Here is a 23,496-nt window from a genome sequence, read left to right on the forward strand (position 1 = left end):
TTCCAGGTCAGCTCCCTCGTCTGGCCTCCAGGTGGAATATTTCCCATCAACCACGGGTCGTAGCTCCTAAGCCCTTCTCCCCTGCAAGTTTCTACTGTCTGCTTACGACACCCCAAAAAGTCATAAAAGTTATAACAGCCCCTGCTTGGTGAGAGGCGCTTGTCTCCTCCATTCTGCAGATCAGGACACTGAGGCTCAAGCAAGTACCTTGAGGACCTTGCCCAAGGTCACACAGCTTGGCTAGATCCAAACCCTAGGGGCAAATGGGCACTGGTGATGCCCACTCAGCAGGTGCTCACTGAGCTGGGGAAGTGGGGTCCTGAACTGCTGCTGCCCTTGGCATTAGCCCACCTTGGGACATTCCCTTCTGTCCTGCCCCTTCCTTGGGACAGCCTGGCCACTTCCTCCCTAGGGACAAACACAGAAGAAAAGATGGCCAGCTGGTCCCAGGATCCCAACCCTAGGGGTCAAGACGTACAAGGCAAGTCTGTGAGGAAGGAGGTTTCCCAGATCCAATCCCCAGGGACACGCTTACTTTGTGTGTGTTTGGATGTGTGTTTGTGTGTGTGTGTGGGGGGGGGGGTATCACTGGTGATCAAGTGTGCCATCTTGCCCAGGACAGTCCCTGTTTGTGCCTGTGGCTGCCACCCTTCACTCTCAGAAACGTCCTGATTTGGACGCGAGACTTCATTACCTCCCTGTTAACTAGTCCCTGGTTCCTGCACCCTGAGCCCCACTCTTCCAGGAGGCAGCGGTTTGATTTATCATCGCAGTGGGCTTGCCAGGCCTCGGCTTCCTGACTTTTCTGTAAAATGGGAACAGCCAGGGCTATTTCATAGAGCTTTGAGAATTAAATAACATAAATATATCCTGTACTGATCTGGCTGTGCGCCACAGTGAGTGCCCAGGAAATAGATTTCAGGGGCACCTGGGTGGCTCAGTGGGTTAAGCCACGGAGTCTTGATTTTGGCTCAGGTCATGATCCCGGGGTCGCGGAATCCAGCCCAGCATCGGGCTCTGCACTGAGTGAGGAGCCTGCTTAGGATTCTCCCTCTCTCTCCTCTCCCCCTCCCTCTGCCCCTTTGCCCCGCTTACACGCTTACACACTCTCTCTCAAGTGAAAACATTTTAAAGAAATAGATCTTAGTAACAAAACAGGAAAGCATCCCGATTTGACTTCAGGTGTCACTGATGTCCTAGTGACACTGTGTCATTACAAACAGAAAAGCAAACACACAAAACGGCCTGAAAGCTTTGGTAGTTTTCTTCCGAGGGTTAAAAATAAAGATCTGGCCTGCCTTCCACCAGCGCGTGCTGCGCAAAGGGCCGCGGCGACTTAACAGCTTCGGCGGGTGGACGCAGGCTCTCTGCCCGCCGGGACGGTATCGGATCCTGGAGGCCACCCCAACAGCAAGTGCGTACTGAGATGGTCCCCAAGTTTCTTTAAGAGGAAACCGCGGCCCGGCGCTGAGAAGGGACTGGTCGAGGTCCCGGGAGGAGCAGGCAGGGAGGCGCTCACGGGCGGCCCCGCGCTGTGCATTTTCCGCGTCTTCCAGCAGAGGGGCGGGCGGCGGGCGCGGCGCCCCGCATAATAGCCGCTTTGATGCCGGCGGCCGGGCGGCGGGGCGGGAGGACCCGGGGGGGGGGGGGGTGAGGAGGGTGGAGGGCGGGAGGGGTGTGTCCGGCCGCCCGCGCCATCCCTCCGCCCCTCGGTGCGGCCGCCACACGCCGCCGGAGCTCGGACCGGGCGCCAGTTCCCTCGTCGTCGAGCCTCGCCGCGGCCGCCCAGCCCGGAGCCGGCGGGAGGAGCCCCGCGCTCGCCATGTCGGTCGCGCTCGGCAACAGGTTCCAAGGTAGGCGCCGCGGTCCCCGCGCCCCTGCCCCGCCCCCCCCCCCCCCCCCCCGGCGCGGAGTCCCCCGCCCGCCACCTGCGCGCGCGGAGCGCGCGGCGTGGTCCGCCGCGCGGGGCCCGGGGAGACCCACGCTTCCCGGGCCGCTTCTTTGTCTCCGGCAGGAGGGAAGGCGTTCGGCTTGCTCAAAGCCCGGCAGGAGAGGAGGCTGGCCGAGATCAACCGGGTAAGCGCGCGCCGCCAGGGCGGCCGGCGAGTTTCCCCCGAGTATCCCAGAGCCCCCCGGGGCCCGCCCCCGTCCGCGAGGCTGTGCCTGGGGCCGCCTCAACCCCCTCTCTCCTTCCTCTGGGCTTCCAATTCCTTCCCTTGGCCCCTGCCCCTGTGCCTCCCGCCTCCAGGTAGGTTCCCCCCCCCTCCCCCTCCTCCTCCCGCGGCTCGGGTTGCAAGTCGTTACTCTTAGACTGGGGAGGTAGGGCCCGCCCAGGAGCTCCGGTGCCCCCGGGCCGGGGCTCCCCGGAAGCCCGCCTGGGACCAGCTGCAAGGATGTGGCGCAGGAGGGACCCCCCCCCTTTCCCCCCCCCCCATGTGTCCCAGCTCAGAGAGGCGAGGTGGCACAGCAAGTCCAGAGTCCACATGGGGCCGCTGTGAGAACCCGGGGGTCCAGGCTGCAGGCCAGTGCTCCACCCCCGCCCCCACCCCACACCTCTTTCTCACTCCAACTTTTTAGGGAAGCTTCTCCCAGAGGCTTGATGCTTTTCTCATTGGCCCTGGTGGATTTCTATAAAGAAATCCTTCCTACTGTGGCTGGGCGCCCAATGGGCGCTCCGTAAACGTTTGCGGAACGAGCATGTAAATCGTAGAAGATAAGGAAAAGTGTCAGGGCCTGCCTGGATTGGCCAAAGCTCAAGGGCAGCACAGTCCTAGCTTGGGGGTTCCGTGAGACCTGGGCTCAGGCCTGGCCTCCATCGCGGACCAGCTCTGTGGTGATCAGCAAAGGCTCTCGGGGCGGAGTGGGGGTCACGATGAGGACTGGCTGAGGCAAGGCGTGGAGTGTGCGTGGTCCCGCACCTGCCAGGAGGGAAGATGTCGTGGACGGTGCCAGAGTTGTTTCCCCGAGGCGGTCTCCCAGATTCACTCCTAACGGGCTCACCGAAACAAGACTAGCTATTCCCCCTGCCGTCTCCCTCAGCGGCTGGGCACCCAAGGTCCAAGCCCAGCTCAGAGTCCCGGCATGGGAAGCGGGTGAGTGTCTTCGGGGTCCAGGCTGTGTGGAGGTGGGTCTAGGGGCTGCCTCTTGGGGGTAGTATTTCCTCTCGCTGGGGCTTGATTCCCTCCTTGATTCTTTTTGGAGGGCCTGGAACTAGGCAGCCTATCTGATTTCATTCCACTGGCTGTAGGAATCCCATGCAGGGCTCTGGGGACCCAGGGTCCCTCCAAGTAAACTCTGGGCTCCTCTCTGCCATCATTGCCCTGCCCCCGGGTGCCATCTTGAGCACAGCTAAAAGGGAGACTGGACATCTGGCTGGGGCTCTCAGGGGTCCAAGCTGCTGGGCCACCTTCCAGTTTACTCCACAGCCAGCCCGCCCTTGGTCTTGGCTGCTCTTGCCCTCTGGACAGGAGCCTGGAACCCTGACCTCATACAGCCCCCTGGGCCACTCGGCCGGGCGGGTTCCAGGCTGGCTGAATCCACCCACAGCCAGCAGAACCCTGAGCCAGAGACAACTGGAGATGGGGGAGAAGTGATTACAGTCAGACAAACCAGAGGAGCTGAGAATGTGTGGGACTTTCCATGCCAGTCCCCAGGGTGGGGGGTGGGGTAAGCTACCGGGTTGTTTGGGGAGGTAGACTGGCTTGGCTCAGGGCTCAGGTCACACAGAAGCAGAACTAGCTCCCTTTACCTGCCCACATGCTATCCTGAGCCACGTCATGTGAACCCCGCTGGATGAAACCATAGGAAGGGGACTCCAGGATCAAACCAGAAGTTTGAGCTGCTTCCCACCCCAGGAGGTCGAGGCGGCCTGACCCCACAGTATGGAGTCGCGAGTGGGGGTGAAGGGGTGGGCAGAGTGCTCGCTGGCTCTCTGACCTTGGGCCATCCGCGTGAGGTAGTGGTAGTTCATTGTCGTGATTTTTCAGGGAGGTAATCTATGGAAAGCACACGGGAGAGCCGGCTGCTGTCATGATTATTATCATCGGTTTGTTTGGCGCGTTAAGACGCGGGGAGGGGAAACCCAGGGCCAGGGTCTGTGACATGTCGCGGCCCCTGCTGGCTGCGCAGCTTGGGACAGACCCTTTCATCTGGTGGAACCTTAGTCTTCCCTGCCTGAAACTCAGGGAGCAGTGATCGCTGCTCTGTTCCGAGTCCCTAGGACAGTCAGTGGAGATGAGCAGACAGACAGAAGCTCTTTGCAGACTCTGAGGGAGTCACTCTGTTTGAGGGTCTGAGTCCGCTCCACCCACGACCATGACCGCAGCAGAAGTTCCCTGGGGTGGGCGGATTCTAGAGGGAACTTTGGCAGTTCAGATTGCTTTGCTTTGGGGTATAGCTTCACTGCCCCATTGGAGCAGAGCTTCTGGGGGGCTGCCCCGAGCAGTTTCCCAGTGGCCCTGAGGAAGCAGGGACGCGTGGAGGATGGGGCTTCGTAACTCCCTTGCTGCATGTGCTTAAGTACCCCTGGGGCCGCTGCCTGGGGCAGAGCCCCGCCTGGCTGGCAGTTCTGGGGGCTTCTCTGGGCCAACATCCCAGTTCCCTCTGGGGCCTTCCTCCCACCCCGGGCTGGGCCAGCTTCCAAGGGGTACCAGGGCAGCTCAGTCTTAGCGATTGCTGTTATAAGGGTCAGAAGTAAAAAACTGAGGGAGACTCGGGGGTACCTGGAGGTCCTGCGGGGCTGTGTGGAAGTGCACTTTTTTTCCCCCTGTTCTGCTTTAGTTTTCTTGATCATTTTCCGAGCACTTGGCATGTGCCAGGCAGTGTTCCGGGAGCACTTCAGGCAACGTCTCGCTGCACACTCACTCTGATGCCATGAGCGTCTCTTCCCATTTTACAGAAAACAAGACTGGGGGGCCGGGGGAGTGGGTGGGATGAGTCAACCGCCCGGGTTTAAACAGCGTAGACTGAAGATAGCCCGTTCGTCTCTGCCACGCGTGTGCGTGAGTGCGCGTGCTTGTGGGCGCATTCTCTGCACTACTGAGGCGGGCGGGACCTGCCAGCACCTCCCACTCCCCCACCCCCCACCCCCACAAATAGCTGACATTCCCTGTGCCTTGGAGGCATGGCAGGTGACCCCGGGCCGCCGGGCCTGGCCTTATCTGGCAACGGGACAGGGTCTCTCCAGTTTCCCCACAGGGACAGAGAGAAGTGATGGGGCTGGATGGGTGCCCCTCAGAGTGCCCTTATCCTTCCGACTGAGCAGGAGGAGTGCAGAGGGCAGCGAGGGCTGCATCGCGAACTGGCCAGAGGCCAGGATCTTTAGCTAATGACTTGGGTTGTGCCTTCGCTCCGTGCACAGTGCTGCACATACATCGTCTCAGTGACTCCTCCGGGCAGAGCGTTTGTTTACCCAGATGTGCAGCAAGGATCTATAAACATCCCCGGGGGACAGGGATTACTCAGGTTTTAGAGATGAGGACACAGAGGCTCAGCCAGGTGAAGTCACCTGCCCGAGGTCACCCGGCCAGCAAGTGGCAGAGCCGGGGCTCTGGCTCCAGACGGCACCCGTGGTCAGCCCGGGACGCTGTCCACCAGGTGGCCGTGGCCTAGCTGTGACACAGGCCGCTCCTGCTTAAGCGATAGGGATCTCTGGCTACTGTCCCGCCTTCCCCAGCCCTCCTGGGTCGAGTGAAGGGCACTTGGCATTCCCTATAGCATTTAGGGGCCTGATGGTTATTTCCAACCCCGGGTACCGTCTGTATGGGAAGAACTGGACACAGCAGGCTGGGTGTCTGTGCCCAGGGGTTATGTATCCCCAGCGACAGGGGACCTCTGAGACCTGACGAATGCCACCCTGTCCCTGCCCAGGCGAATGTGCCCAGCTGGCATCGCTGGGCACCGGTCCCTCTTGCTCCTCCTTAATATATTATAAGGGAGATGGTGATAAGCGGCCACGTGAGCCGCGGAGGATTCAGTGTCCCCACAGGTACAGCCGGTCTCGACCTTGGTGTGGCCGTGTCACAGGAAGCCGGGGATAGAATTTCGGTAGGGTCTGCTTCACTTGTGAAGTCGGTGGGGTGTTTTTCTTCAGCTGCCCCGTCTGCTGGCCAGGATGCAGCATCCGGGTGAGGCCCCAAAGCTGCTGAGGGGAACGTGAGCCTGCTGTCCTCGCGGGTGCACGTTACAGCCTCCTGCCACGCACCGGGCCGGCCTGGCCCTTTAAGAGCCCGTGGGTTGCGTCAGAAGCATCTCGGCCCGGCCCAGTATGGTGCTGCCTGTCCTTGGGGGTTTCAACCACCAGCTCCTTGGATGGCCTCCCAGATGGTGATATCTGCCCGCCCCAAAATTCTGCTGCGGCTGATACATAAAGACAAGCCTGGAGGGCCAGGAGCAAGTATCCGGGAGCAGGTGCTGGAGGTACCAGCCCAGAAAGAGAGTTAAGTAGGGGGTGGGGGCGGGGCAGACAGGTGGCAGGGATCTGGAAGCCCGGACGCGGCGGGGGCTGCCAACCTCTGCTGGTTTTGGATATTCTCCCTTCCGGGCATGAGTATGCAGATGGGAATCCCAGGGACGGGTGGTAGGTTCTGATGGGCATCAGAGGTTGTAGACGACCCCGAGGCAGCAGTGAGCAAGTGGGGCTGTGGGCGCCGTCCCCTGGGGCCGAGATGGGAGCACTGTGTCCTGTGTGGATGGCCCATCCCTGCCGGGTCAGCCGGTGTCCAGGGACAAATAGGGATGGCCAGAGGGTCAAGGCTTACCAGGAGGACTCCGTGGCACAATGTGGGACAGAGAGCTGTGGGTAGGTCTCTGCTTTTCCCCCTTTTCACACCTAATCTCTTGGTGTGGCTTGAGTTTGGACGACCCAAACACATCACTGTTAATACTTACATGTAGGAGTCCGGGCTCTTCCTATGCACTCAGCTCTTTTATTTTTTTTTTTAATGTTTTTTTTTTTTTAATTTTTATTTTATTTTTGAGACAGAGAGAGAGCATGATTTTTATTTTATTTTTGAGACAGAGAGAGAGAGAGAGCATGAGCAGGGGAGGGGCAGAGAGAAGGGGAGACACAGAATCCGAAGCAGGCCCCAGGCTCCAAGCTGTCAGCCCAGAGCCCGACGTGGGGCTCGAACTCACGGAGTGTGAGATCATGACCTGAGCTGAAGTCGGAAGCTTAACTGACTGAACCACCCAGGTGCCCCAGCTCTCTTAATCCTTATGCCGACCCACTGGGGCGGGGGGGGGGGGGGGGGGGGGGGGTGGGGTGGGGTTCTATCATTATGATTGCATTTTACAGATGAGGAAACTGAGGCCCAGAGTAGTAAAGCAAGTTGCCCAGGGCCACAGAGCTAAGAAATGCTGCAGCTGGGATTTGAGCCCAGTCAACCTGATCCCACCTCCCTTCCTGTGACTTCTGCCCCGCACACCCCGCACCTAGGAGCGTTTATGTAGGTCCCCCAGCCATTGTGGCTTGAGGCAAGACCCTTTCCGTTCTGGGGCCTCAGTTTCCCCGGCCGTTGAACGAAGAGAACTGGCTGGATGCTCTGAGGAGTCCCTTACAGGTTCTATGCCCCTGTGATTGTTTTAACAATCCTGCCGCCTTCCTGGGCCTTGCCCGTGGACACTCTGGTTTGAGGCGTGACCGTCTGGCTGGCAGCTTCCTGGTTTTGACCCCACGCTCCTGCCTACTTGTGGTTTCTGACTCTTTGCTGGGGATTGACCAGGCCACCATTTCATTCCAAGCCCCTTGCACCCCTTATGCCTGGAGGTCCTGACAGCACTTGGTGCAGCTGGATAAACTTGTCGTTTGGGACAGTGGGTCAGAGTGGGAGAGGGTGCCGGGGGTGGAGTAATGCATCCACCCACCCTCCTCGTCCCCCTCGAGGGCTATAGGATGGTTCCCTGGCCTCCAGAATAACCTCCTGCAGCTGCCCAAGAGGAAAGGTAGCGCTCAGTATTGACTTTCTTTGCCCAGAAGCCTGTGGCCAGGACACCCTCTTGTTTGGGGCAAGGAGGGAGCTGGGCTGGTGAAGGGAGGCAGACAGACTTTGCTTGAATTGTTAAAACTTGGTAACCTTGAGCAACCTCCCTGGGCCTCAGTTATCCGATCTATCCAATGGGAATACCCGGAAAAGGGAAAGAGAAGCCAACCACAACCAGCCCAAGTCGGTGGGAAGGGGGGTTGCCTCCTAATCTATTTAATAGCTGATGATGGTCTGGATGATGAGCTGTGGGGGTTAGAAGTAGATTGTACGGATATAAATATTAGAAGATCGCAAGAATAAACAGCTAACATGTATTTAGTAATTACTAGGTACCAGGCACTGTGTGAGCACTTTACATGTATTTATGCTTTCATACTGCAACCCCTCGGGACAAGCCTACGAGATCTTTTTCTCCTTCCTCCAGATGAAGAAACCACAGCACAGACAAATGAAGTAATTTTCACACAGCTACTAAGTGATTCGATCCCAGGCATTCTGGCTCCAGCTTGCCGTCTGTTTCTCCTTTTGCTTTTGTTCTAAACATCTGCGGTGGCTTCTGTCTCTATCTCCTCTGTCTGGGGATCCAGAGTCAGGGCAGCAGGGGGGTGGCGGGGGGTGGTCCTGGAGTGTGGACACATAGGGTACCTGCCCACCGGACATGGCTGTGCCCCGAGGCTGGACAAGGATACAGAGGGAGGACGCCTAGAGGTGGGGAGGCTGTGGGCTGCGCATGAACAGGAACCAAGAATCCAAAGCTTGGAGCTGGGGTGGGAGCCGGCAGGCCCGCCCCTGGGACTCCCGCTTCTGCTGCCCACCTGCCTCCTCCCTGGCGCCCTGCCGAAGGCATGGTCCTCCCAGCTGCCCCAAGCCCGGGTTCAGCAAAGGCTGCCCGCCCACGCGTGAGCGGGTCAGCTGCCTGTCCCAGCCCTGGCCACTCTGTGGCTCAGGGCACTTGTCATTTTTGGCTCTAAGGAAACGTGTAATTCTAATCCCTGAGCCCCTCCAGTCTTGTATGACACGCATACGCCTTGGCAAAGCTGCTCTGCCAAGTGGAGAAAGTGATTCTGGGCTAAATGCCAGGCCTCTCCATTCATTCAACAGATGTTTCCTAAGCACCTACTATATGCTGGGCACTGCCGTGTGTGAGGCTTCTGTGGGGCATGAGACAGTAAAGACGTCCTCCTGGAACCTCTGGCCAAAGGCTTGCCTCCTCCCGGCGTCTTTCCAACACCCGCTTTCTCGGGTCACTTTGATTCCTCAGCTCAGCGGGGAAAGAGCCCAGACAGCCCCCACTGTGGACTTGAATCCCAGCTCGGGCACTTGCCAGCCGTGCTGCTTTGCACAAGTCATTTGTCCTCGCTGGGTCTCCATTCTCTCAGCCCGCAAAAATTTATTGGGCACCTGTTCTGTGGCAGGGGGAGACAGACAACGGACAGCACCCTTAATAAGCGCTACGTCGTAAATTGTGTTAGGAGGCGGTTCCTCCCGCGGGACAGGAGGGATGTGCGGGAAGAAAGCGGGTTGAGAGTGGAGGCTGAGGACCGCGGTGGACAGGATGGATGGGATTTGCCTCCTGGAGAAGGTGAAAGCTGGGCAAATGGGTGAAGACGGTGAGGGAGAGAGCCATGCAGATGTGGGCGGACGAGCGCTGCAGACGGGCACAGCTGGAGCTGCGGTTCCCAAGGTGGGAGCGAGCCTGGCATGGGGGAGGCACTCACTCTAGTGGAGGGGGGGGGAAGGGGGAGGGGGGGAGAACCAGTTGGACAGCCTGTCACGTGGTCATAAGCACTAAGGAGAAAACTGACTCTATCACCGAGACAATAATCTGGACGCCCAGAGCTGCTGCACCTGCCGGCTCCGGGTCAGGCCCAGTGAACGAGAATCGCTCCCCGCTGGTCCTGGGTTCGTCTGTGCGCGATTTGTCTCCAAGACCAGGGACTGTGTCCGGCCCTAGAGCCCAATTTGCCTGGATCCCTAGAGGGGGTTGGTACATGATACGGACAGGCTCTGGCTGGCGCAGGATTTCTGGTCAACCAGAATGTGGGAGCGGGGAGGGCCCCCAGGTCTCTCGCCAGGGGCTCCCGGATGTTGGGCGTTGCCCGTGCCCTTCTGCCTCCCCACGAGGGTTTTCCAGTTCCTGAAATGGTAAAGCGGAGGGAACACAGGGGCCAGGCAGTGAACCGAACGTCAGCTAAATGGGTTCCATTTAAAAATTCTGAGATTATGAACTTCCTACTTTTACGAAATGTCCTTTGCTGAACTCACGGCAACAGTCAGTGGTGATTGTTTAAAGTCTCTACTTGGCAAAATAAAACCTTGGCAGGTCTATGTTAGCACCTCCCCTTATTTTTAACTTTTTTTTGGGAAATGTTTTCTTCTGCGTTATCCCCAAGTCTGGGAACCACGGACCTATTTGTCCCTCTGCTGTGCAGATAATAGGACCTGTGACCCTGGGAGGTGCCTGGTTTGTTCAGGGTCACAGACAAGAGGTAATTGTCCTACTTTTGGGCAGAGAATGGGACGGGGGAAAAGAGCAGTGGGAAAGAGCTAGGAGAGGGAGCCAAGAGGAAGAGAAGTCCTGGACTGAGCCAGCCGGGGGTGGGGGGGGGGGTGGGGGGAGCCTCCCAGGCTGCAAGAGACAGTCATAGCTCCAGCTAAGTGGGGGCAAGACCGTGCGTGGCACCTGGTACCGAGGTCCGATGTGAAGCTGTGGCCAAGCCATACCAGGGGCCCTGGGGTTGCCCTCTGTGAGGCTGCTGGAAGCAGAGACAGACCCTGGGGTCCAACAGACTCAGGTTCCAAACCAAACCTGCAGGGACTGCAGACATGTGATTTAACCTCTCTGGCCCTGCTGTTCCCACCTCAGTGACATAGCACAGTGCCTGCCCAAAGCAGAAATCCTGCACGAGCCAGAGCCTTTTCAGGGATCTGGATCCAAGCAAATTGAGCTCAAGGGGTAGGACAGCCCCCAGAACCAACAAGGGGAGCCGCACTGGCAGGTGGGTGTCTCCTTCCCTGTCAAAGGGGGCTGAGTTAATTTGGAGGAACTTGAACCCTGGAAGGGATCATATTCTGCCTCGTGCTTAGGTATACTTGTTGCCTGAGCCCTGTCGTACACGTACAGACTTTGTCATCAGTTAGTGGGGCATGACAGCGGGAATTTAGAAACAGATTGAGTGATTGATCTAGATAATATTTAACATGATTTTATTTATTTTTTAAGTTTATTTATTCTGCGAAAGAGAGAGAGGGAGGGAGGGAACGAGTGGGGGAGGGACAGAGAGAGAGAGGGACAGAGGATCCAAAGCCGGCTCTCTGCTGACAGCAGGGAGCCTGATGAGGGGCTTGAACTCATAAACCGCAAGATCATGACCTGAGCCAAAGTTGGATGCTTAGCCCACTGAGCCACCCCGGGGTCCCATTTAACATCATTTTAAACACGAGCTTCCTGTAATTTAACGATAAGGACCTTATTTCCTTGGTCTCACCTGCTCTCTTGGTGCCTCGAACAGAGCTGTATACCCTGTAGTCCCTTAAATGAGTGGAGGTCCCATGCCCGTGTTCGGTCTGCTCAGTAATGAGGAAAGCGGTGGCCAGAGACGAGAGGGGATTTGCAGAATCTGGTGCTAGGATGGGAATGTGGCCTCCGCTTTCCCAGAGGACGGGAGTATTTCCCTGAATGCAGGTTCCAGGGCTGCCTAAAGATCAGCAACAAGGCAAGTAAGCTACCTGGCCAAACAGGTACTTACTAATTTGTAGTGTTTTGTTTTAAAGCCAGATGAATGCCTGCCATCCGCCCATCTTTGGGTGTTGGGATGAAGGATGCAGGCTGTTCATGAGATGAAATTAACTTGAAGCTCTGGCTGTGTGCGCCTCAGTTTCCTCATCTGTAAAATGGGAGCGATAATGGTAACTAACTTTTGGACCCACTGGGAGATCCCAAGAGATCGTGCAGGTTGGTGTTTCCTTCTGGAGGCTGATGTTAGTGTCCCCCACCACCACCCCCCCCCCACAGGCCCCTCCCCCCACCTGGTTCTGAAAGGCATCATGTGAGGGGACGGTAGCCCTGTTTTACAGGTGAGAGGGTAAGTGACCTCCCAAGGCTAGAGCAGAGGCTAATCATACAAGAGTTGCTGTTTATTGAGCACTTGCTGTCTTCCCAGAGTCGTACATACACGCTCCTTGGCGGCTCTTAACAAACCGGAGGAGTGGCTATGATAATTCTACCCATTTGTCAGATAAAGCAATCGAGAGGCAGACAGGAATTCATATGCTGGGGTCACATCCCTAAGGAGTTAATGCTAGAACCAGGCAGCTTGCCTTTGGGGCTCGCGGCTCCGTGGACCTTGGAGCTGGGGTGCCCTGCTGGGGCAGGCCCAGTTCCCCACACTGGTAATTCGGAGGCTGACTGAAGGTATTTAGGGCAGGCCCTCCGGGCGGCACCCCGGGCTGCTGAGCATACTTCCTGCCCACGGCGTGGACTGCAGATCTGTCTCTGAGGGGTTGACAGGAGGCCAGGGCAAACACTGGGGCCTCCTGCCCTGCCTGGCCAAGCCAGGCCACCTGGCGCGGGAGCAGGCACCAGGGCGATGGGCCTACGTGTCAGTGAGCTCTGCCCATTGACCCCGCACTCAGCACTGTTCTCTCGCCTTTCAAGGAGTTTCTGTGTGACCAGAAGTACAGTGATGAAGAGAACCTGGTGGAAAAGCTTGCGGCCTTCAAAGGTAAGCTGGGGCTGTCTGCCCCACCCTCCCTGACAGAGCTGGGCTGGCCCCTGGCACGTAGGATTCCTTACCCCGCAGGGCCAGGCTGAGCCCCTGTTTCTTCCAGAACACCCCCTTCCCAGAGGGCCGTGAGGTGGGGGGCTCGGGCGCGGGCACGGGCCCCTCCATCTGTCTCTTTGCCACCCCAGACCCCTCACCCTCGGCCGCGGGCCCAGCCTGGCCCCTCTCCCCCCAGCTGCCCGGCAGGCAGGGCTCAGGCTGGCTCCCGTCCGCTGCTGTCCAGGCCCTGCTTGCTCCCGGGGCCCCAGCACACAATCAGCTCTTTGTAGCAGCTCTTGCCTTTCCCCTCCGCGGGGGAGCGGCTCGGGAGCCCCTGCGCAGAATGGACGTTTGTGTCACCACAGTGGGGCAGGGGGCAGAGTTTCTGCCCATTGAATCCCAGCAGCACGGGATGAAAAGAAAACAGGGCCTGGGAGCCCGCGCGGGGAGGGGGCGGCATAAAGGTCCCTCTGTTCCGGGCCCTGGCGCTTGGTTCCCGGCCAGCGGCTCGAAAGGAGAGGAGCCGTGCACATAAGGAGCGGGACAGTCCCACCTTTCCTGCCTGGGAGATGCACCGGGTGTGCAGGGAGCCCTGGCCGCTGAAGGACCTCGGCGGATATCCTCGAGGCCGCCTTTCCCCTACACCCCCACCCCCACACCCCCGAAGTCTCGGCAGTGTGGGCATCCTCCCTGCTCCGAGGCCAAGAGCCTGCCAAGTGCTCCTCAGGCTGCCCACAGCTTAGTTGTCCTGAGGCAGGACACCGATGGCGAAGCATTTGTTGAGCGTTGACCTTGGGGGAAGCACCTGGAATGCTGTGTTGGGAGCTCCCCCCAACTCATCCCAATTCGGCCAGGAGGGAGACGGGTGTGAGCTTGAACTTACAGATGAAGAAACTCGGGCTCAGAGAGGTGGGCTTGCTTGCGTGGGGTCACACGGCCCGCCGACGGTTTGTCTCCTTCCAGAGCCCCTGCTCTGAACCATTATGCAACGGGGCTCCTAACATTAACAAAAAGAAAAGCCAGAACAAAGACACACCCTGTCCCGCCACCCGAAAGAGAGCCACGCAAAGGAGGAGCAGTCCATTCCCTTCTGTCTGGGTACCAGGGAGGTGGCTCTGGGAGGAGGGACAGAAGTCTCCTCTCCTTGTCTTCCTTGGGATGGAGGATTGGGTCCATCAGGGCAGAGTGGGACCACAGGAACTTACCTTGGAAGCAAAGGGGCTGTGAAGGTTTTCAAATCATTCACTCATTTGACCTCCAAATGAGCACCTACTATGTGCCAGGGCCCCTGCAGGCCTGGGGCTACAATGGGGAATACACAGAGAGCCCTGCCCAAGGCAGAGGCTAGCGGGGGAGGGTATGGCAAAGAGAAAGGCAATGCAGGGGGCGCAGATGGTGGTAGGTGCTTTGTGGGGGTGGCAGGGACCAGCCCGAAAGGCTGGGGAGCCCTGAGAATAGCTGGGAGGGACATTCAGGCCAGCATGTCCCAGCAGGAGTGGGGTGTGGGGGGGGTGGATGGGCCAGAGGCAGCAGGGCCAGTGGGAGTGGAGCAGAGGTGAGGGAGGAAGAGGCAGCCCAAGAGGCTGGAGGGCAGGCGCTCATGAAGGTCACAGGGACCTTCCAGGAAGACCTTGGGCTTCCCATGCTGGCTGTTCAGTGCAAAATAGACCTTGAGGGCCCTGCAGTTTTGTGGCGGGGGTGACCTGCCCAGGGCCACACGCTGCCCTCGTTAGAAGATACCAGGCTCATTGCCCTGCATATTCTCCCTTACTGTTGGAGGTTCCCGGGACCTCTTGATCAGGCAGGCGTAACTCAAGGTCTATAGGGGGGGTTTAGGGGAGGGCCTGTGTACCCCGGGACCCTGTGTGTGCCACTTTGGGTCAAGGGCAGATCTATGGCGTTTCTCTTGGGAGAGCATCAGATTCTCAGTGGTGCCTACAGGCCCCCAGAAGGTTCAGAACCACAGGGACTCCTTAAATCTGACTGCCCATCAGAATCACCTGAGACACTCTAAAACCATACTAATTCCTGCCCCCTCCCCACCCTTTTCCAAACCCACTGAATCTGTATCTCAGGGCCTGGGAACCTATTCTATTCTAGTCACTGTTGCCAATGTGATTTAGATGCAGCCAGCGCAGGCTTGGGGGGTGGGGGGGACCGGGGAGGAAGCAGCTGCCCCCTCAGCAGAGGGTCAGAGTGGCCCCCAGCACCTTTCTCCATGGCGCCTGTGGGAGAGGGGTGTGGGCAGGGCAAGCTCTCTCTCCAGAAACAATGGCTAAGATGACGGGACTCACGTCAAGACCCCCGAGGAGGATGGTGTGGGCTCCCTCAGGGGAGCCTCTGGGACCCTCCAGGGGGGTGACCCTGATTCTCAGCTAATGCCGGGTTTTGCTCTGTGATTTCCAGAGAAGTACATGGAGTTTGACCTGAACAATGAGGGCGAGATTGGTAAGTGAGGCCTCGGGTGTGCTGGGGGAGGTGGGGTATTCGGTGGGTGAAGGGTGTGGGGTCCAGAGAGCCCCACTGACCCACTTGTGTGTGTGAGGGGCACACACGGAAACCTCCCTGTGGGCCAGGCCAACAAGCTGGTCTTACTTCTACCCTGGACCCACTGCTCCCAGACTCCTCTCCTCTCTGCTTCCCTCCCGCCCACATCCCTGCTCACACCTCAGGCTCCCAAGCCAGGTGCTGGGGGGACCCAAGGTGGAGGGTTTCACGCCTGCCCGGGGCTGGAGATGCTTAGGCTGTTGATGCCCTGGTCCAGGGGGCTGGCAGTTTCTTAGTCCTTGCCTTTGTATACTGTCCTGCCTTTGACATCGTGCTTGTGTGTGCCTTGCTTCCTGTATTCCAGCAGACCCTTACTGTATTGTGTGGTCCAGGTGTGGGGGGTGACAAACGCCTGTCCCGTGGCACTCAGGTTCAAGACCGTATCTTGACCATCGCTAGGAATGCTATGACCTGGTCAAGGCCGGCTGAATTATCCCCATTTTACAGATGAGGAAACTGAGGCCCAGCAGGGTAACTGACTTGCTTGGGGCACGGGATGGTTAAGTGGCAGGCCCAGGGTCCAGATCCCAGCCTTTGTTTCTCAAACTGGCTTCCCACCTCTGTTTTGCCCTGAGCTCAGTGTTGCTGCTGTTGCCAGTGTTTCTACCCCTCCTCTGTCTTGTCTCCTTCTCTTTTTAAAATATTAAAAACAAATTTTTTTAATGTTTATTAATTTTGGAAGGGGAGAGAGACAGAGCATGAGCGGGGGAGGGGCAGAGAGAGAGAGGGAGACCCAGAATCCGAAACAGGCTCCAGGCTCCGAGCTGTCAGCACAGAGCCCGACCCGGGGCTCGAACCCACGAGCTGTGAGATCATGACCTGAGCCGAAGTTGGACGCTCAGCAGTTGCCCCTCCTTTTTAAATATTTTTATCTTTTATTTTTCTTTAGAAAAAAAAAAATTGGTGGCGGGGGGAGGGTTGCCTGGGTGGCTCGGTCGGTTAAGTGTCTGACTCTTGGTTTTGGCTCAGGTCATGATCTCACCGTTTGTGAGACTGAGTCCCACATCAGGCTCTGTGGCTGACAGTGCAAAGCCCGCTTGAGACTCTCTCTCTCCTACTCTCTCTCTCTGTCCCTTTCTCCGCTCACGCTCTCTCTCAAAATAAACTTAAAAAAATTAGGGTTATCAAATTAATGCATTTTCACGATAAAGAAAATTTAGAAAACGTAGTAACGCACAAAGACAAAAATGTCACCTACAATCCTACCTCCCAGAATATAAACTTTTTGGTTTACATCCTTCCATCCTCTGTTCTAATCACAAATGCTATTTTATACCATTTTAGAATCTGATTTTTTTCGAAAAATAATATAATATGGGTATTTTGACATATGATTAACTTTTCTTTTGAAATTATAATTAATGGGTGCACAATATTTTGTTGCAGGGAAGGCCTATAATTTATTCAGCCAATGCCTTAGTATTGCCCATGTAGACAATTTCTAATTTTAAGCACTTTTTAAAAAAATGTTTATTTACTTTTGAGAGAGAGAGACATAAAGCCCAAGTGAGGGAGGGGCAGAGAGAGAGGGAGGGAGACACAGAGTCCGAAACAGGGTCCAGGCTCCGAGCTGTCAGCACAGAGCCCGACCCAGGGGTCAAACCCACGAACCAGGGGATCGTGACCTGGGCTGAAATAAGATGCTTTTTTTTTCTTTAATGTCTTATTTATTTTTGAGAGAGAGAGCGTGTGAGCAGGGGAGGGGCAGAGAGAGAGAGGTAGACACAGAATCTGAAGCAGGCTCCAGGCTCCAAGCTGTCAGCACAGAGCCCGATGTGGGACTCGAACGTACGAACCGTGAGATCATGACCTGAGCCAAAGTGGGACACTTCACCGACTGAGCTACCCAGGCGCCCCAAATTTTGACTATTTTTAATCATCCTGTGAAGAGCATCTTTGTGCATGAATCTTTGTCCACATCGCCGATCATTTCTTTAGAGTAAATCTCAGGAATTAGACATTCTGGGTCAAAGGCTTTTGAAGCATCTTGCCAAATTGCCTTCCAGAAAGATCTTGCCAATTCAGAGTCTGGCCAGCAGCATGGGGGAGACCTTTCACTTTTCCCCGCAGAGTGCTGCCCAGTTTTCTTTGAAATGCCCTGGACATCCTGGCACCTAGGGGTCTGGCATCTGTCCTGCCCACCCTGCTCTCGGGTGAGCTGGCGAACCACTCCCCTGGCCCTCAAATTGGCCCCCTGCCCCACTTCTGTGCCACCAGCCTTTGCCAACCCATTGTTCACAAAACAATATGAAGGAAATTGCCTAAGACCTTGGGAGCCGGAAGGTCAGGGGCAGCAATTCTGCAGAGAGTAGTGACTTTTTGGTGCCTCCCTTGTTTTTCTTGAATTTTATTCTTTTGTTGGTTTTCCTGCTCTGCAGGATATTTTTGGCATCCTCTCCCTGCCAGCGAGGCGGAACCCTAGGACCTCTGGGTGGGAGTGGCAGGTAGAGAGAAGCTGCCACCGGGACCCTGGCAGAGTGACTTTCCATGCCTGGGGTCAAGTCAACTCCCTGACACCACCTTGCGGGGCAGTGACTTCCTGGGTAGCAGGAGCGGCGGGCGACAGCTCACCCTCACCTCGGGGGTCCGCGGACGTGACAGAATAAAGAATCTGTTACCGAACACCTGCTTTGTGCCGGATACTTCTCGCACGTCGTCCTTCCAAATGATCCCATCAACCCATTTTGCCACTTACGGGAGCAGAGTTTCAGAGAGGTTGAGTAGTTTGCCCCAGGTCCCACAGCCAGGAAGAGCAGAGGTGGATTCCAACCCAAGTCTGTTGGATTCTAGATGCCCATGTCCCTAACCGCTAGTCTATACTGTTTCCAAAGAGAGCAGGGAGGGCATGATGGGCTCATTCACCCCAGAAGAGAAAGGCATGTCCCCAGGGAGGGGCTGTCCTGCTGGGCTCCTTCGAGTGGGTGCGGGGTGGGCCGGCAGGGGGGTGGGGGGAGCTGTGCCAGCTTCCTCGCTTGGCCCATAGCCTGTCTCCACTTAACGGATCTGCTTTTTCCTCCGGCAGACCTGATGTCTTTAAAGAGGATGATGGAGAAGCTCGGGGTCCCCAAGACCCACCTGGAGATGAAAAAGATGATCTCAGAGGTGACAGGTGGCATCAGCGACACCATCTCCTACCGTGACTTCGTGAACATGATGTTGGGGAAGCGGTCGGCTGTGCTCAAGCTGTGAGTACCGCCCGCCTCTCCTGGGGCCCCTGAAGTCAAAGTCACTGTTGCGCGGAGAGAATTCCTTGGGTGGTGTACTGGACCAGGTTCTCAATTTCTCTGAACCCGATTTCCTTATGTGTCAAATGGTCACATTAACGTGTACCTTGCAGGCAGAGTTCGCCTGTAGCAGAACTTCCTGTAGAGTCAGACTCAGTAAGCAGCAACCGTGGTGGTGACGGCAGTGATAAATCTACTGGGAAACCTTCTGAGCCTCAGTTTCCTCGTTTGTAAAATGATTCTACTACATTCCCTGGGGAGTCTCTTGCATTGAACGTACAAATGAAAATATACCAAGCTCATTTGTCATGAAGGGGGAGGTTGAGGCCCAGGGAGGCTGAAGGACTCCTCATGAGCCCACGGGTCAGGCCGCAGAGCTTTAAGTGTGGGGTGGGCTGGGGCAAGAGGTATGGCGGGACAACCATCAAGGTTAGACCGCGGTGCACCTGCGAGGCCAGATGGCAGCCAGCAGGAGGCCTGATGTTTTTGGAAAACACCTAAGATTTAGGGCATTTACTGCATGTCGGGTGCTGATCTACCCCGTGACTACGTAGATTTATCATGTATTAATTTAGCAAATATTTACTGAGCACCAGCTATGTACTAAGGATTATTCTAGGCACTGGGGACACATGAATTGCTGGGCTCGTGGAGCTTCATTCTAATGACAAGAGGCAGACAAACACAAAATCAAAACCCCGAAAAAGCTGAAACGCCAGATTGCAATGGCGTAGTACAGAGAAAAATAAAGTGGACAAGAGGAACAGAGATGGACGGCATGGTGGACAGGGAAGATCTCACTGAGAAGACAGCTTTTGACCAGAGCCCCGAAGGAGGGAGATGTGAAGAGATGAGCCATGTGAAGATCTGAGGAAAAGCATTCCTGGCAGAGGAAACAGCAAGTGCAAGGGTCCTGAGGCAGAACTGTGCTTGTGGGCCTAAAGGAAAAGCATGGAGGCTAGTGTGTCCCGCCATCAGTGAGCACAGTGAGTGAAGATGAGTTTGCAGAGACGGGCAGACACGGGACCTTGTAGGTCACGGTCCCACGTAGCACTTGGCACTAACGTGGAGGGATGCCATTGGATGACTTTAAGCTAGGGGCTGACTTTTTTAAAAATATTTATTTATTTATTGAGAGAGAAAGAGCATGAGTGGGGGAGGGGCAGAGAGAGAGAGGGAGAGAGAATCCCAAGCAGGCCCCACACTCAGCACCCAGCCGGATGCAGGTTTCGATCCTGCGACCTCAAGATCACGACCGGAGCTAATGTCAAGAGTCAGACGCTTAACTGACTGAGCCACCCGGGCACCTTGGGGCTGACTTTTAAAAGCCTCTGTCTGCGGTAGGGGTGAGAGTGGCCGCAGGGAGACTGTGCAGGCACGAGATGAGGCCACTCAGCCTGGAGAGGGTACAGAGGAGGTAGGCAGAAACTGTTGGAATCGGGAATGATTTGGGAGACAGAACTGGAAGGTTTGCTTCCATGCCCAGATATGGGGTATGTATAGGCTAACAAGGAGTCAGATGATTCTGATCTGTCTGGGGTCTGAGTCACCGAGTGACGTTGCTGTGTGCTTTAGGGGCAGCGCAGGTGGGGAAGGCAGGAATTGAGAGTTGAGTTTTTAGGGGCGCCTGGGTGGCTCAGTCGGCTGAGCGGCCGACTTTGGCTCAGGTCGCGATCTCGTGCTTTGTGAGTTCGAGCTCAGCGTCGAACCGTGAGATCATGACCTGAGCCAAAGTCGGCCGCTTAACCGACTGAGCCACTCAGGTGCCCCTCCTAGATGTTACCCCCGAAGGCTTGGGAGGTTCTTGAACACCTGAAGGGATTTTGAGCAGAGCCACGGCTCTGCCTCCTTCCGGGAGCGTGTTTAGGGGAAGACGCATGGCTTAGAATACAGAGTTCTCTGCACGTTGGTTTTCTCTTCTGCGAAAAAGGGGCTAGCCACCCCTTCCACACAGAGAAGATCCCATGGAGAATGGGTGCAAGGGCATTCTGTTGGGGACCCTACAGACCCGAGGGCGGGGATGATCTTTCCCCTGATGAGGGAAGGAATCCTAATCCTGTTTGTTTTTTTTTCTCCATCTTCCAAACCAGAGTCATGATGTTTGAAGGAAAAGCCAACGAGAGCAGCCCCAAGCCAGTTGGTCCCCCTCCAGAGAGAGACATTGCCAGCCTGCCCTGAGGACCCCCGTCTGGACCTGCCCCCATTCCTCCCCACTAATTTTGCTGCCCTTCTTGACTCATTGTGATTTGTCTTCTTTGTTTTGTTTGGTCTTGGTGCGTTTGTTAATTTTTTTAATCAGCAGAACCGGTGATCACTTTGTAAAGCACAAATTATCTGCCTTCAAGGGGCTCTGGGTCGGGGAGTTCTGAGCCTTGGTACCCTCCCTCTGTTCTTCCCTCCTCCCCCCTTCCCTGTGCAGCAGGGCTGACATCAAACCAAAAACTGGAGGGGGCAGGGCCAGGACGGGGAGCCTGGAAGGCTGTGGTCCTCATGTTTGGAGCCGGCACAGTCTGTCCTTCCAGGGTCTTGGAGCTAAGTCCAGGCTTGCTGGCCTGGCCCTGGTGAGGACCACACCCCGCTCTCGGAAGGCCCTGGAGTAGGTTTGCTCGGACAGCTCTGTGGTTCGTGCTCTTAGGTTGTCTAGGGCGTGGCCACTCAGTGTCCCATTTCCCCAGCTGATTCCGCCTCAGTCCACACTTCTCATCCTCAGGGAGGTGACAGAAGGAGAGAGGGAGAGAGCGGCTTGGCAATCTGAGCCCTTCCAGAAGGTTCCAGAAGGAATCCTCAGGCCTTGCCTGCAGCCACACCTTTATGGGCAGCTCAGAGGGAAAGTGCAGCCCCCTTGCCCTTTGCTGGGGCAGCAAAGGGGGTAGAAGGGAGGCGAGGGGCCTTGGGAGGCGTGTCAGTTCAGTCTGGTGGCACCTTTCGGGGAGGATGCTGAGGGCAGCAGGATAGGAAAAGGAGGAATAGAGTACTTATGGCAAAAAGTCAGCCCCACTAAATAAGCCAAGAGCTGAGAAACAGAAGGTTGCCTTTCTGATCCCAATCTGCTTGAAACTTGACTGTGCCCCCCCTATTTGACTTACCACCTTACATCATTCATTCATTCATTCATTCCCCCATGTAGTCATTCAACAGATATTTATTGACCACGTATTATAAGCTTTAAGCCTCCCCACTTTGTCCCGACATGTGCCTGTCCTCTCACCCCTTTCTCCATCCCAAAACTTTGAGCTTGGGGATTGGATTGGGGTCCCTTGTGATGGACTCCCAGTGTTTTAGGACCCTGATCTGCTCTGTAGGTTAGCTGGACCGGACCTCTCGTTTCACAGGCGAGAAAACTGTGGTGTTCACAGGGATTAAGTGCCTTGCCAAGGAAGGGGTTAATCGGGAGACGGAAGTTTGGACTGGAACCCAGGTGTTCAGATGCCATGCCCATGCCTCGCCTCTGCCCTGGGCTGTCTCAGTCAGTGATGCCAACAAGAGAAGGTGCAGGGAGGGGAAATCTCCTAGGTCAACGATTGAGGAAGGCCCTGGGCCAGGACTCACCCTTCCCAGTGCCTCCAGGTCAGCAACAGGGTTTGGGTAAGGGCCAGGGTGCTCTCCAATTCTGCCTTCCCTAGAGCTTCTCTGCCAAGCCATTTCTCAGAACTCATACAGGAAGGTGTCAACCCTCAGCCCCATCTTGGCTGAGCAGGGACCCCAGCCCTGACCCCATCTGTTCCGGAGTCCCTTATACCGCCCACTCAGGACTTAGATGCGCTCATCCATTGAACATATTTATTAAACACCTGCTATGGGCCAAGAGCCAAGGACCCAGAAGTGAACTGGACAGACTCATAGAATTTAGAGTCCTGTGGGGAAGTCAGACCCAGGCAACGACGAGTGAGGTGAATGTTAAGAAAGAGGGGACTATGGGGTGATTGCACCGCAATCCTGGGCCCGAGACTGAGCCATGAGTCTTGGAGAAGTCTTCACCAATCCTTAAGTGGAAACGTCTGGGTGCTGTTGGAGGGGGGAGCCAGTGTGGGCTCCCTGCAGCTCCTTAGTGACCCATAATCAAGGGCCCAGGGAGCTGCCCTTAGAGCAGCTTGGGGGAGTGGAGCAGGTGGGGGATGGGGAAATGCCCGGTTGGGTTAATCTACTAGTCTCAACCAGTTCAGGAGCAAGATTATTTGGCCATGACTGGCTGATCCTCAGCCTAAGGAGCTGCTTCAAATGCACAAGCCTAGTTGAAGTTTAAACCCCAGCAAAACAGTTCTCCCTGCAAATGTAAAATCTTACTCCATCACCTCCTCTGCCTTTCCCACCCCCCACCCCCCACTCTGGAGATCATTAGATGAACAGCTGCCTGTCCCCACCCCTTCCCACTGTCCTCTCTTTGGGACGGGCTGAGACCTTTGAGCAAGGTAACACCTTCCTTAACTACCCGTTATAGTCAGTGTAACTGTTCCTAACTAAAGAGAGGAGAGCAGAAGCAATCAGGCTTACTTGAGGAGGTCCCACAGTTTATAAGACTGTAGAAAGCCTCCTTTAAGGGAGGGGAGCAAGGAGGTGTGTCCCCAGCTTCTGGAAAGGGCAGGAAAGAAAGTTCTCTCGTTGGATGGGGAGCATCCTGGGAAACACCACCAGTTCCTCCACCATTTCCTAGAGGGAGAGGGGCTCAAAAGTGGTCCCGGAAAAGGGGGTGTGCGCATGTATTTCAGATCGTGGCTATTGGCTCTAGGACTTCTTCAGCTGTCTTTTTTCTGAAAGACCAAATCTAACTAATGCAACCAGCAACTTGGGGACTGCCAAGTATGGCTTTGTCCCGGTGACTCAAAAGGAAGGAGTTTGCTAGGCAAGTTCAGGTGGATGAAGTGTGTGTGTGTGTGTACGTGTACGCATATAAGTGTGTGTGTGGTGCTGGCTATCATCTCCACGGACTAGAAATAAAACAGACAAACTTATCAGTGTCTTGATTTGTGTATTTTGGGGACA

At 56.2% G+C, this 23,496-nt stretch overlaps 1 protein-coding gene across 3 annotated transcripts; it reads left to right on the plus strand.

The window, feature by feature from the left end:
• Positions 1-1,680: 1,680 nt before the first annotated feature.
• AIF1L (allograft inflammatory factor 1 like) lies at positions 1,681-23,465 on the plus strand. Of its 3 annotated transcripts, XM_078436351.2 has the most exons (6): positions 1,681-1,853; positions 2,015-2,076; positions 12,640-12,706; positions 15,152-15,193; positions 18,315-18,477; positions 20,607-23,465. In XM_078436351.2, the coding sequence occupies exons 1-6, from the start codon at positions 1,823-1,825 to the stop codon at positions 20,692-20,694; spliced, it is 453 nt and encodes a 150-aa protein (XP_078292477.1). In that variant the 5' UTR covers positions 1,681-1,822; the 3' UTR covers positions 20,695-23,465. The 3 variants fall into 3 exon arrangements, with proteins under 3 accessions (XP_078292477.1, XP_060464334.1, XP_060464335.1); XM_060608351.3 differs by lacking the exons at positions 1,681-1,853; positions 2,015-2,076 and adding an exon at positions 2,859-3,092; XM_060608352.3 differs by lacking the exons at positions 1,681-1,853; positions 2,015-2,076 and adding an exon at positions 9,280-9,440.
• Positions 23,466-23,496: the final 31 nt, after the last annotated feature.

This window comes from Panthera onca, chromosome D4, assembly GCF_046562875.1.
Source record: "Panthera onca isolate mPanOnc1 chromosome D4, mPanOnc1 haplotype 2, whole genome shotgun sequence".
NCBI lineage: Eukaryota > Metazoa > Chordata > Mammalia > Carnivora > Felidae > Panthera > Panthera onca.